This window comes from Cuculus canorus, chromosome 7 (genome assembly GCF_017976375.1).
Source record: "Cuculus canorus isolate bCucCan1 chromosome 7, bCucCan1.pri, whole genome shotgun sequence".
NCBI classification, from domain to species: Eukaryota; Metazoa; Chordata; class Aves; order Cuculiformes; family Cuculidae; genus Cuculus; species Cuculus canorus.
This window is the reverse complement of record NC_071407.1, coordinates 8,082,412-8,097,230: the sequence shown is the minus strand read 5'-3', so window position 1 is coordinate 8,097,230 and position 14,819 is coordinate 8,082,412. Positions and strand designations below refer to the sequence as shown.

Below are 14,819 nucleotides of genomic sequence, written 5' to 3'. Positions count from 1 at the left end.
CTTCAAGTTGCGCAAGATTTTTAGATAAAACCTGAATGTGGATTCAAGGGAACCAAACAGTGCATTGGTCTCTGCAGGCTTCTGCAAAGAAATGAAATTTTAGTACACCACTAAGTCTTGTTTTAGTGGTGGAGATCTCTGATGGTCACATGCCCTCTCTACAGATGGGCTTCTTCCTACTACGGCATACAGCAGGGTACTTAAAAGACAAACACATTTGCCAGTTACAACTGATATGGCATGAATCCACTGCATGCTTTTTATGATCTGATTCTGTGGGTTTTTTTTAAAAAAAAAAGGTAAATAGCCTCATTTTGTTTTCCTTTGAGGGTTAATGAAAAAATAACCACAGTTAATAGAAACAATTTACCAAAGCTGAGTTCTGGGTTCATATAATACCCCTCTGTTCAATTATAACAGTCATAGGTAAAGTCCAGCTGACAAAATTGAGAGTAATTAAAACTAGAGATGAGAGCGCTCTACCCACAGTAGTTCAATCACACATACAAGTGCTCAAACATGCAAGCACTCCTATAATTGCAGTGATGCACAACTTGAAAAGCCTTACCGGTGTCATTCATGACTGATGAATTTGTAGTACTTTGTTAGAGTATTAGAACAGCAAAGTCACTGCAAATATCTGGAGTAGTAAAGTTTAAGATATTTCTCCACTGTCCCTACAATAAACCTAACTATTTGCTAGGAAATAAGTAACTTCTTCAGTGATGTTCCTTAAAATCTACTGGGTGATGCCTATTCAAGCTGTTCTACAATGGATGTCACTCACTAGATTTGCTCCTCTAAGACAACAGCTGTTGTTCACAAATTTTTAAACTGCAAAAAGACCAAGAGAAAGACATGACCCCAGAGGCAAAAGGCAAAATTCCCAAGATACTCAAACAACATACTAATCTGATTAGACTAAACTACATCTATAACTTTATACATGGCTTAAGCACAACTGTGTATCTTGGCAAAGAACAAATGGCAAGCAAAGCATAAAAAGTTCTGTCTGGAGAAGTACCTGAACTGCAATAACCTCAGAGTTGCCCCTTCCCTAATGCAGGTTTAGTGTAGGTGTTCAGAAAGATGAAATCTAGCATCCATACCTAAATCACGGAATAAAAACACAAGAGAATAAAGTGCATCTAAAAATTCGCAGAGATGTCATGCACTGTTTCTGTTTGCAAGTGGTTCCACTAAATTAGCAGACAAAGCATTGACGTTTTACAGTCTTACCTGCAATGTACTAGAATGTTGCAGAAGTTTTTGGTTTTGTTGGTTTGTTTCGTTTTTTTTTTTTTTTATTAAAATGAGAATGGGGATGTAGGGAGGAAGGAGATTCTAGAAGTTTCAGAAAATAAAACTTCAAAGGGAAGTAATTAGATTATGGAGCAGCAGGGAAAGAAAATGGGAACTTTTCAGTGGAAATGCACAGTACTATGGAAGTGAAGAGATTTAGGAATAAAATGAGAAGAAATCACATATAAAATAGTTTTGAAATGCTGCAACACCGGATATAACCTTTCATAGATTTTAACCACACTTCAGTAGCTGGCATTAAATGAATTTCCCATTGCATCTAAAATTTCCAGTGGAATATGAGAAAAAACATAAGAGTGAACAGGATTTTACTGAGTTGGAATAATATTATTCAAAAGAATCTAGACAATGTAGAGATTCTCTTCCACTAAGCTTTCAAGACAGCTTCACCATTTCTGAATGTTTCTACCGTTTGCCTCTACCTAAGTATTTACAATGACCTTAATTATAAATGGCACCCCCGCAAAGAGTTCTTGCCATTTCTAGGCTCATATCTGTAGCAATTTTTTAAATGCAGAAATCCCAGATGACCATCAAAGCAGAGATCAGAGGGAAGGTTTATTTCCCAAGTTTTTGGCAGGGCAAATATCACAATTCCCTGATGTCATCAGTACATTGCAATAACTAGTTGTGCAAGATAAGAGTGTGCAAAGGATAAAAAATACTAGGTCTAACATGTATGATGCCCTCTTTAGTAATGGTGCAAAGAGCACAAAAATGTCATCTGTTTCCAGACACTGATTTAGTGCAGTGAAGGACAGATGATCAGAACCTGTATTTTGGCAGAAAGGTGTGATATACCAAGAGCTACAAAACCCACCATATTTAAACTCCATTCTCCCTCCAGTTGTCTCATACCCAGAATTTATCACCCAATTCAAATTAATGAGACAGCAAGCCTTTCTTTTTACCAGCCAGACCTTCTGGAAATTAACATCAGTTATTATATAAAAGAAAACGAACATGCTTCAGTCTCTCCCAGTAGAAGAAGTAAGCACTAAACAATTTAAAAACTTGCTGCTGAATACACATCAGAAATGAACACCGTGAGTAGCTACGTTGTTTTTCTTTATATTAACTAACTCGTCTATTGCATAATGTTTCTCTACCACATGATCAACTTATTTATGGAACTCTATTATTTAACAATTCCTGTATTTACGAAATACATAGTAAAAAGTGAAGAAATAATTCCATATGATTCCAGCTCATGACCCCAACATTAAGAATAATCCATGCTTTAACACCTCCTTCCCTTTCACTTCTCAATCCATCAACAGAAGAGTGACCGAAGCTGGAACAATGACTGCAATGTTAGTTTGAATGCCAATCTCATTGCTGATCTGTGACGATCAGTGTGAGTCATCACACAGATCCTAAAGGAGCCATGACCTCTGTTTAGCAGACAGAACGCACAGAGCAGGACAGGGTGAATTATGTTAATTACCTCTGGTGCTCAGCATTCTTCTCTTTCAAAATGTCATCAATTAACATAAATTAAATCCTAAGCTATTTTCACCTTGAAGTCTGCTGCTGCTGTTTGAAACAAGGAGTTTTATACTAAAACCAAAGCTTTCTTTCCCCTTCAAACGTAACAAAAATATGTTTCCACTCCCTTGCACATCTTGACCTGTTTCCATCCTCAGGCTGCAATGGCTGGTATAAATTATTGTTTCAGATGAAATGAGGTCCCAGGAAAAAAAACAAAAAACCAACCCTGGATAAATGAATATGATGAGGTTAAAAGAACAGGCACATGAAGAAAGTTATTGTGACTGGAAGAAGGGTAATATTCTACCATTTTTAAAAATGGTAGAAAAAACGACCCCGGGAACTACCGACCCATCAGCCTCACCTCTGTGCCTGGGAAGATTATGGAACAGATCCTTCTAGAAGCTATGTTAAATTACATGGAGGATGGGGAGCTGATTCGTGGCAGCCAGCACGGCTTCACCAGGGGCAAATCCTGTATGACCAACCTAGTGGCTTTCTATGATGGAGTAACCGCAGCAGTGGACACGGGAAAAGCAACAGATGTGATCTGTGTGGACTTCTGTAAAGCCTTTGACACTTATTTAAGAATTGCTTAAGAACAGAGATTATGATTCATAATAATGATGGGCTCGATTTTAATTCAGAGGGAACTGTATGGAAAGACTGTGAGTCCAAAATTTAGGTTCTCTAGGGTAAACTTTGGTAAGATTAACAGAACTGCTTAGTGAAGTCAATTGTACTCATGACTCTAGAGGAATAAGAGCGGAAAGGACTGTAGCAAACTTAAATCAATGATCTTCTGCAACTAATCATACAACAAAAATTAAAAGAAAGCCTACAAGGAACACACACAATGCAGGCAGATAGTGTTGAGATACAGAAGTCCATTTCAGAAAGCTCTTCCAAAGGATTTAAAAACCCAAAAATAGCACTTAAAACCCAAAGCAGCCTAGAGAAGAAAATTACCAAACAGAAATTGAGCTGCTAAGAAATTCAGACAACAATGAGTCTAATGACCCAGTTCCAGCCAGGGACATCTTACAATAGTTTTCAAGAGCTCTCTTTTGGTACTACACAGACGTAGTAAAGCACTGTTTTTTCACTCCACAGTGCTTCAGCAACAGTAGACTGAAACCCATGAAGGGGAAAGATAATCAGATGATCAGATGGGCAATTCAGAGCTTCCAAAATTATATGTGTTTCAGTAAAAACAGGTGACTACATTTTCAAGTATGAAGTTAGACTACATTTCCTGAAGCAAATTCTGAAACATCAACGTATAGTCAAAATATTTTGAAATATGTTGCTATGCAAGTAACATAAAGTTTTTGCTTTCCACCTACTTAAATATTTATTTAATGTACTAAAATAGTTGAAAACAGAAAGAGCTTGACAATAAGGCTAAAGGCAGTTATTTTTTTATCAAATAATGGTGTGCTCCTTTAACTTTCAGTTGCTCCACTTAGCAAATAATCTTAAGAAAACAATTACAAATTAAATGTTTATATAAAGGCTTTTCGGCTATAAGAAAAGGTAAGTGTTCTGGGTTACATACATTATAATTTTCACCACAATTACTGTATTACCATAGGGCATCCACCAAGGAAGTCCTAATCCAGTCAGTATCACCAGCTTAGACAAGCCATGCAGTAATTCTTAGAACTCAAATATATATTTATAGTTACATGCAAGTGTGTGTATACATACAGGAACATATATATGAATGTACGCATATGGACACATACATACACTTTTTTTGATTAATTTTAGCAATATGGTGGTTTAGATTTTAAAAAGGGGTAAAGCTCCTCTTTCTACTTCTCAAAGAATGTGTACACAACTGAAAAATCAAATATGAAAAATCTTTTTTTTAAAGACCTATGCAATTTAATAATTACTTTCAATTTTTATAAGTAGTATATTATTGATATCATTTTTTCCATATATGTAAATGAAATAAACCTCTTTTCAAGGTACAGATAACATACCCTTAGTGTTATTTTGAACTTTGCCATCTTTTACATAATCTTAAAAACTTTTATGCAAACACATTTACAGGAATTTACTTTAGTTGTTCTGACTGTGTTCTTTCAATGATGCAAATGAGAGAAAGGAAAGATCAAGTAAACTTTTTGTAGATTTTATTGCAGTAGATCAAGAACTGCTCAAGTCTTGCATTGCTTACATTAAAACCAAAGAAAAAGCAGGATTTGGATCACATGCAACTGAAGAAGTATCGAATGAAATTTCTGTAGGAAGTTTGAACTTTATCTTGCTCTGCACAAGATGCTCTAGTAGGAAATCTCCAGAGTTCTCTGCTAACATCTTTTATTCTTTGATTCTATTCTCAGTTTCTGCTGTTTCATTTGTTCTACACTATGTATAATAAAGTTCACCTGACTTCCTGCTTTGTAATCAACTATTAAAGATCTCTTCCAAGTGTAGAAACTGCAGTAGCAGTAGGGACTTCCGATCTAAAGCCACGTTAGGAAAGAAGTGAAGCTGCATATTTGCTCCCTCTGTGTTATGAGTAAATTACTTCCTTAGAACCCGGCCTTTGGGAAAATGACATAAGGTGAATTTCTTTTCAGCTTCACTGAAATCAAATAAAAGCTACAAGACTATGGCATCAAAATATGTGGTCCCTTAGCTCTTACTTTTATTTGGGTCATAAGACCATATGGACCCACTAAACCACCTTCTCCAACAACTCTATGATAATATCCTATCTTTTGCTACCTTCCATGAATTAAAAGTAGTTTCTGATGGCACAGGTTTACATTAAAAGGCAACTTCTGTTTTAACACTGTGATATCTCACAGTACTGCATTATACTCGGAAAGACTTAACATATTCTTAGGTTTCAGGTGAAGGATTAGGAGACTGAGAACATATTCTTAGCCTGCACAACTCCAGACTTTTAGACAATTCCTTACACACTACACATTTAAGAAAATGCTTTTCCTAATTCCATTCAGAGGGACAGCTATTTCCCTAGACATCTTCTGAAAGTCTGTAGGCCACACTGGCACAGGAGTATACTAGGATGGTGAACTATGAAACTTCTCCCTCTTGTCAGCAGTAACTGATTCATGCCAACTCTTCAGTTAAAAAAAAATGTATTTCCTTTTGCCTTCTCAAGTAAGCCTGAACGATCTTTACTCCTGTTACAGAACTTCCTTAGCAGTCTCAGAAGTATTTATCTATCTAATCGAGGCAATTCAATTCAACATCTGGAAGGAGATGAATTAGGGAGGCACATCTGTATAAATTGTAGCATATTTTTCTGCTCACAGTACTAAAAATGTGAAGAATGCTAAATCTGCTCCAGATTCTACTGAAGACAGATCTTCAGATGTCCACATTTACCACTAGCAGTTTTAGCACTGGAAACCACACCTGGGAGTTACACAAATCCTTACCTGAGGCAAACATTTAAGTCATTCTACTCCCTCTCACTGCATTAGGTAAAATGGTAAGTAACAGAATTCCTGGCAGAGAAACAAGAAGCTAGAAACAAAACCATCTTAAAGTCCAATGACTTATTATCCCCCTTTTTTTTCTTGAAATTCCTTTATCTTTAAAAAAAAAAAAATTGCTTACTTTAAAGCTTTTATGAAATTTCAAGGGTCAAAATGTACTTTCAACAAATTGTATCTTAAGGAGGTATTAGAAAAGGCAAAGAGTGGAGACATTACACTGAGAACACAACAGGAAAGGGTATATGCTATTTGCATACAGTACATGAAGAAGAGGAGGATTTATTCCTATATGAAGAGGGGTGAGAAAACAGATGAAGGAAATGTCTTTATGAAAACACAGAGCTCCAAATTAGGCAAAAGAGGAGGTAATAGAGTAAGAATTTAAGCATAGCAATATTACAAACATGACAGACCAAAACTCAGAAAATATAGAAGTCTAGAGAGAAGGTTCAGCAGATGAAATAGTCATAGTTTGGGCAAGGACACTGAGAAAAGGGCAGAAGAGCAGCACAGAGATCTGCAAGGAAACTTTTCAAGAAGACAACAGAAAGGAAAATCACAGGCCCTGAGAATTTTGCATATATAAACACATTTTGATGCTTTTCTTACCTATAATCCTTGTAGAAGGTGAGTTAACTCTTGGACTACAAGATCTAACTCTTATCTTACTGTTTTTCTAATATATAACAACGTTAAAATACTTTAAAACTGCAGTTAACAAGTGATTACAATTACACACTATCATCAGGAGAGGAAAATGTACAAATAAAGGAAGGAAATACTAAATTTCAGTTTTTCTACTTATATCCAAAAGGTTTATTTGTGTAATTCTGAATAAAGAGTATTAAAATAACACAGAAGAATAGAAAACTAATACCATGAACTGTGTTTTCAGCCTAATTGTATTAGGAAAGAGATGCTGAAGAGTCAGTTGACAAGAGTAGAATTGAGGATAAAACATAAACAAAAATCACAAGCACATCAAAACAAGTTCCTGGAAATTCATGCATCAAATGCAATAGCACACTTCATTTTACTTATATTAATGTGAAAACTTCACAGCACCATGATAAATGGATGACAGTATCTGTTAAACTTGATGTCAGCGGGTTATAAAGATTAATATCCACATTATTCCTTGCATAAATTAACTATCCAAAATTGATAAGCTGAGACTGATTCTCTGTTCATAGGAGGTACAACAGATCTATGAAAAACAGTACCATCATTTATAATGTTTTATAATGACAATGGAAGTTTCTAGACAATTCATTAGCTCTTGCTTTCCTTTATAAGGAGCAGAACATCATTTAAACTGGCTATTTGCAATTAGACCTCTTTTTAACTTGTAAAGACCTGATTTCATCTCTTTTTTGTTTTCTGTAGTGCTAGATTTCCTTTCAATACAGTATCACATATATATCACAAATACAAAGAATAAAACACAACAAGAAATAAAAATCCAGTTTCTTGAGGACAGGTGAATCTGCAAAGGAGAGACCTATACACTTAGAAAAAACAGCATTATTAGCACATAAAATAAATGTCATTAATTAGCACTTTTTATAAAGAACCAAACAGCCTCAAACTTTCAAAAGCTCACAATTCATCCTTCTTGATCCACCACAGGATTCTCCTTCCCCTAGTGCTACATCAGAGAAGTACATGTCTCACAACGGGAGAGACAATTTTCCTGTAAGCACGCAATTGTGCTTCAGCAACACCACAATTGGTTTGAGCAGAGTTACAAGGAGATCTATTCACTTGGAGCTCAATTCCTTCCCATCCTCTCAGTTATGCCTCCCTTATTCAGCTTATTTCAAGGACAAAAGCATAACATCTGGGATTCAAGAAACGTAGGGACTAGCTCACTTTCTACTGAGCTCAGCACAAAATTTTTGCACTGACTTTAATGGGAGTTACGCTGTCCCTTAGAAACGTCCATAGGAGAAACACTGCTAAAGTACTGAACTCACCCTCCAAATCACCAGCAACGCAAAAGAACTCATGTTAATAACATAATTTGATAGAACGAGTTGCTATACAAGGCTCAGGTGACACTGTGTGGAAAGCAGATACATAAAGTAAAGCAAAATACAGGTATTCCCGACTCGTACAGGTTTGGGAAGATTTCATATCTAGTAGAAAAACCTGACCTATCAATCAACTGGAGATGCAATTTAAAATAAATTTTTAAGTAAGTAATCTTGTTGTATGATTTGGAATTCTGAATTATCAAAACAACTAGGGAAGACATGTTTACTGTATTTTCATAGTGTACTACATTTTGAAAGATTATTTTAACACTACAGGAATAATCACATCCCTCGCCAACCTGGGAGACACAGCCAGGGCTGCAAACTCAGCCATTCAACTCAAATGGGAGTATCTGACACTAAGACAGCACAGTATAAATTTTGAATGAAGTGTTATTTAAAAAACATTTTTCCCCTCAACATGCCCATGTTGGCACGTGCTGTAGAATCCTATTTTTCTGTACAAAACCCAGATCCGTTATAAACCTTTTCTCTTATTCATTTCATCTCAGTGACACACAGAAGACTCAATATGTATCAACTTTCCTAATTATCAAGTAATTTCCATAAAACTTAAGATACTGTTTTCTATTACATGTTTAACTTTTCTATTTAGACAAAGCAAAATACAAATGTTTTACTTTCTCAGAACACAGTAATGTTGCTAATACACTGAGTAGTAGACCAGGAGTCTTGCACCATTTCTTAGCATTAGTCTTAATAGCTACTTCTTCATACATGAGCTAGCAAAAGATCTTTCCAAAGCAAGTAGGTGACGCTGCCATAAGGAAACATATACTCAGTAGATCATTTAAGAACAAGTATGACACTTGAAGTTCAACAAATCAATTTAACATGTGGCAAAAGCTTCAACCAAAGCTTGCGGAATTGGGATCTTAGAACTGTAAGAAGCAAACCAACTGTTTTCTATCTACTGTTTAAATGTTGAAGACACTCACTGCTTCAGTAAATACCATTTACTGCTATCGAAAGTCTCTTCAGTAAACATATTTATAGGTAAATTTTGCTAATAAATATTTTTAACTGAAAATTCTGGAAATAGTATAGTGCATCTTTTTGGTTTATGATGTGTTTTTCAAAAATATCAACTTGAAAAATCTGCCCACATATTTTCCCATTTCTGCACCTATCACAGGAATTGCAGTAATTGGAAGACAAAACATTGTGAGAATTTCCTGTTCTATACATATGCACACTGATAAGCATTTCCTTTTCTAGAAGAAGATCTCCCTTAGCTGCAGAGGATTTTGAAACTTGGGGATAAATAAACCTGTGAGGATGGATAAACATACCCACTGTAACATAGCCATTCTGCTCCATGCACCTACAGTTTGCTCAAATAACTTCTACTCAGGTATATGTTGTGCAGAGCAGAAACACCTACCGTGCAGGTACATTTTAATCAGAAGCAACAGCTTTGCAAAACCTCAGACACCCTAATCCTCTACTAGTTCCATTTGAAATATTATGAAAAGTTTTCAAAGCATACAAAAGAAAAATCGGATTCTGAAAGTCATCATACCTGATACAGCAAGAAAATCATCAATACTTGTTATGTCATCCACAGCTTCAGTAAGAATACGGATGTGATTCTCCCATGTACTTCTATACATCTCCATGTTGTTTTTAACAACTTGACTTTTTGGTTTGGCAGCAAGAGCTAAAGCAGCATTAATAACCTGTATTAAAAAAAAAAAAAAAAAACCAAAATCTAAATAATTATGTCTTCAGAAATAAAATGCTATATTTTACTTTAAATTGCAGAGTAGCATTTCTGTTCTTCGAGCAAAAGCACTGCTCAGCTGTTGTTTCTGCTCTCAGCATGAATACCAGTCAGATGTTGCTTAGGCTAACTTTCATTTTACCTTCATTAGCTAAGATGTTAATGGAGCAGGATAACAAAAATAATTTTATTTTTAGTTGAAGAGTTCAGGCTATCCCAGGTTGCAAGATATCAGGAAGTTTTTACTTACATATGGCACACACTTATTGGGTTGTCATGCACGGCTTCAGTTTGTAATTTTAACCCTTTAACAACTGTTCTCACAGAGCTTATTATGGAGTATTTTCACTAGAAAGTACATTATTGGCCTTTGTCATGTAGTAGTGGAAGGTTTTTCCAGGACAACAGCTATCTCTTTCAAGATCCATGGCACGAAACATAACACACAAACTGAGGTGAAGAAGGCATTAAGTACCTCAGCCTTTTTCACTATATTCCCCCCTGCATCTAATAAAGGATGAGGAATCTTATTAGCTCTGCTTTTGCTGCTGACATATTTCTAGAAACACTTTTTATTTTCCTTTACTGCAGCAGCCAGATTAAGGTCTAGTTGGTCTCTGGCCCTTCTAATTTTCCCCCTGCATAACCTCACATTCATATATGGAGCACAGCACCATGCAGCTACCTTAAAAAAACTGCTGTCAAACTAACCATATTTAGAAAATAATTTAAAATTTTAATAAAGAACTAAAGAAAAGTATCAAGTTAATTCTGTTTAAATGCAAAAAGGAGCGTGCTATAGGGAAAAATTGCTCAACAGCTGAGTAACTACAGTCTGAAAGTCCTGAGTCTGCTCAGTACTTTCTTTTTAAAGCTGCACAGCTTGTTGATTTAAAAATATCCAATGATAATAATAACAATCATCATCGCTCAATCTGTACTTCTGATAACACAGAATACATTCTAAAATAAACAAATTGAAAAATAAAAGTTTCAAAAAAAAAAAGCAAAAGCACATCAAAATCCACCACTGCAAGCTATGGGTTCAGAAGTTTGTCTATGAAACCAAATATTTTTAGAAGTCCATCTCACAAGTCATATAGCAGACACATAATGAAGTCTAAAAGCTCATTTAAAAGAAGTCTGTTTTCTTGCATTGCCCTTAAAATAAAGCCACTGATTTTTAATATAGATGTTACAAGCAGGTGACAGAACACTGTTCTAACCCTGCCCAGGTGAGGACTCGGAAGTGATTACTTTTTCCTTTCCTGACTATAGTTTGCTTTCTACTCAGCACAGATTTTTCCACATAGTTTTCAGGCATCCTTTCAATATAGCCCCTTCATTATGTTATACTCTTTTATTTTATTCATACTTCAGATCTACACAATCTGCAACAAAAGCATTTATCAGCTATATCACAGCATATCTGTCTTGATGGTGTATGATCCTACCCTTAAAAGCAGGCACATCATTTATGTTTCGTAGGTGAAAAACACAATCCCAATTCCCCACTCTCATTTATTGTTTTCTTTAAATGCACTTGCCAGGAAACATATACAGTTAAAATACAGAATGTGCAGAAGGTGCCTTATATTTTGGTTCTTAAATAACGTGCTCTCTAACAAAATATAGGAGAGAATCATAATAACTTCCAGGGAAATTAGAAGAGAAGGTCTCCCAAATGAATACTGAGTGCTGCTTGGAGCATTCCTAAAATCACACATCGTTTCTAACATTTGAAAAATAGCAATAGCACGGCAACACTGACACAGATTAAAAGGTTGATCATTTATACCTCATCAGAATGCAGACATTAAAAATGAGTCACCAGAGACTTTGCAGCTCTATTCACAGACACCACTAAAGGTGCCTATCTCCCAGGCATAAGCAAACTACCATAATAAAACCTCTGCCTACGTTCCCACATGCGCTATTCATTTGCAACATTGCTTCTTTGGAAATGTAAGGTCTCCTCTTGCAGACATTTATTTATGCTTTTATAGTCAATTGCTACTGGCCTCTCAAATAAGTTAACAGACCACTCAAGTTGCTGAAGGCTTAAGTTTTTATTTACGTGCACTTCAGCTTCTACTGAAGGCTCTGCAAGCACAGATATCTTTCTATTACTTATTTATTTATTTATTTACAAAGAGTTAAAGTAGGGAATTTATGAGCTTAGTAGCATTCATTTTTATAAAGACAAGTGTTCAGCATTGTCCTCTGTTATAGCACTACCTTTGGCATTAACCACATGCTGTGAATACTCCAAAGCAGGTAATAACACACTATGCAAAAGCCAGTCTCAACTGACTTCCAATTTCACCAGCAATACAAACCACTTCCTTTGTTTATTAAAACAAATGCTTAAAATTCAAACGGTGCAGCTGTAAGCAGTTTAAGAACTATGCCTGAAATGACCTTTAAATTTTATTACTGCATTTTTCAGGACCTGTGCTGACAGAGTCCATTGCTTAAGGTTTCTATTGTATTGGAGGTGCTTCAGCAAATGGATAGAATGGGAGTTTTTATTTTCTGAGACAACTTTACTTCTAATCTGTAAGAAACTACAGACTGTGGCTATTCCAAGTCACCTGGTAAAACTGTAATAAAAAAATCCCTTACATACACAAATGGACAGATAAACTAAATGAGGAAAGCGCTTACATTAATAACCTTTCCATTTCCTTTATCCCCTTTAAAACAGACTGGGCCAATGTAGTAAACTTTATTAAATGGGTGAATTTAGAAATCCAAATGACTCTGGATATCTCTCCAAATAAAGTCCGAACCCCCCCCTAAGTGCAAAAACTACAGCATAGGCAGGGAGATATCCTCATCTAACAGTACAGAGATTGCACTGATGCACAGACTGATGGACTCTTAAAGCCACATAAGATCTGCAAACCATCTAGTCTAACCACTTCAATAACACAAACCATAGAATTTACCTAAGGCTTCCCTCAGGAATTTTACAGCTAGACGTTAAAACAGTTGCATTCTACATAAAGACAGCTAAACCTGTATTCAATATATCAGGTGACAACGTTCTTTATGTTTCCAAAGGTAAAATGTTCCAGTGCTCAATATCCTATTAAGAAAAGACTTAATTCCACTTGGAATAAACATGGCTTCCACAAAAGTGATGATACCCACATTCCACAAAACAATTCAGATTAATATTAATTAAATTATAATCCTGTCATACTAAGTTGTAGAGGAAGATATAAACCTCATGTCTTTGTTTTTCCTGGGACCATGTCAAGGTGACAGACCTAAGGGTTAAGCAAGGTTGGTAAATCTTGGCTAAGAACAGGTAACGTTTTAGCTTTGTTCTATCCAGAACTGCCCTGATAGTGAGATTCATTAAAGGAAGAGTAGCAGCCTTGAAAAGCTCCTTTGTATAGGCTCATAGGCAGTTCCAAAGCTGTAGTCAGTAGACTCTTTGCTGACCACTTCCAATATGACTGAAAAAGCCTGTAGTCACCATTCTGGGGTTTGTGTTGCAGAAGTCTGTCCACCTCAGATTTTGTTCAACAGGAACAAAAACAGCAAGTAAAAGACAACGGCTACTTTAGCTCGCCCAAACACTGGAATGCAATGCTGTTCATTAAGATCAGCCTCACGGATTTTTTTTTTTAATAAAATACACGTTTATCTGAATTTTTTTTTAAATCAATATTAGAAAAACTGAACTTGGCAAGAAACTTTGTCTATTGTTTATTAAGAAATGCTATATGTGCTTAAAAACCTTTGAAATACTTGAACATCATTAATATTTTGATGTTCAGAAGAAAATAAAACTAGAAATTCTAAAAAAATGCAAAGTCACCAATGGCATTCACATACAAAAAAAAAAAAAAAATTCCACTGCATGTATTATTTAAACTGGAATAGCCTCAATACGGTCTAAGAAACTTGAAGAGATACATTATCACACAAGTGAAATGGAGTTTTAAACCCTCTTTTCTTGTAAAAAGAAGAAAAATAAAAAAGGAAAAAAAACATGTACTTCATACTAGGGCACTCAAATTCTTACCAAGAGATCAAGATGAAAACATTTTAGACAATTTCTTAGGCTTCATGAAGGTGAGCTTTCCTACCTCACTCCAATTTTCATTTATGGCATAAATTTAACGTTATCTGAATTGAAGTCAAGAAACAAAGTAAACAAAACTAAGCTGAAGTCACTATTTTCCCTCTGCTTCCTGATCCAAAACAGGGTTATAATTTGTTGCTGGCCAATTAAATATAGCTTTGCTCTATCTCATTACAGCACATTTAGGTGGTTCGAATTCCATCATTACCTAATGTTATTTTTTCCCCAAATGTCATTCCAAATGTTGTATTTCTGTACTACAAACCTCACAGTTCAAGTAAACACTACCAGAAAGTTGTTATTCCTCATGTTCTTCTGCTTAGGCCTAATGTCAGGAGCTAAATGAATGGTTTTCACATATCACCTTGCACTTCTGAGTTCACGTTAGCTGAGGACAGCGTTTATTAATATTAATTGTTCTGCAATAATATACATATGTCCTCATCAAGTACAGGATAAGCCATGCTCTACACCTTTCATCAAATGAAAGCCAGTGTCAATAATTTAACAGAGCAATAACAGAAGAATACACACACCAGTTGAGACATGATAAAAACTTGTCTGAAAGACAGCCAAAGATTTTAATGAGAAATGAGAAGACCCCAGATCCAAATATTACTACTGTGCCCAATCAGAAGTTA

At 35.5% G+C, this 14,819-nt stretch overlaps 1 protein-coding gene across 5 annotated transcripts in view; it reads right to left on the bottom strand.

Annotated features, from left to right (window-relative positions):
• The window catches only part of CTNNA3 (catenin alpha 3), a 470,553-nt gene that overhangs the window by 137,619 nt on the left and 318,115 nt on the right, over positions 1-14,819 (bottom strand). For all 5 annotated transcript variants that reach the window (XM_054071284.1, XM_054071285.1, XM_009568184.2 and 2 more), the window contains one exon: positions 9,879-10,035. In XM_054071284.1, the coding sequence (XP_053927259.1) occupies positions 9,879-10,035 (157 nt within the window). The remainder of the gene's footprint in view (positions 1-9,878; positions 10,036-14,819) is intronic.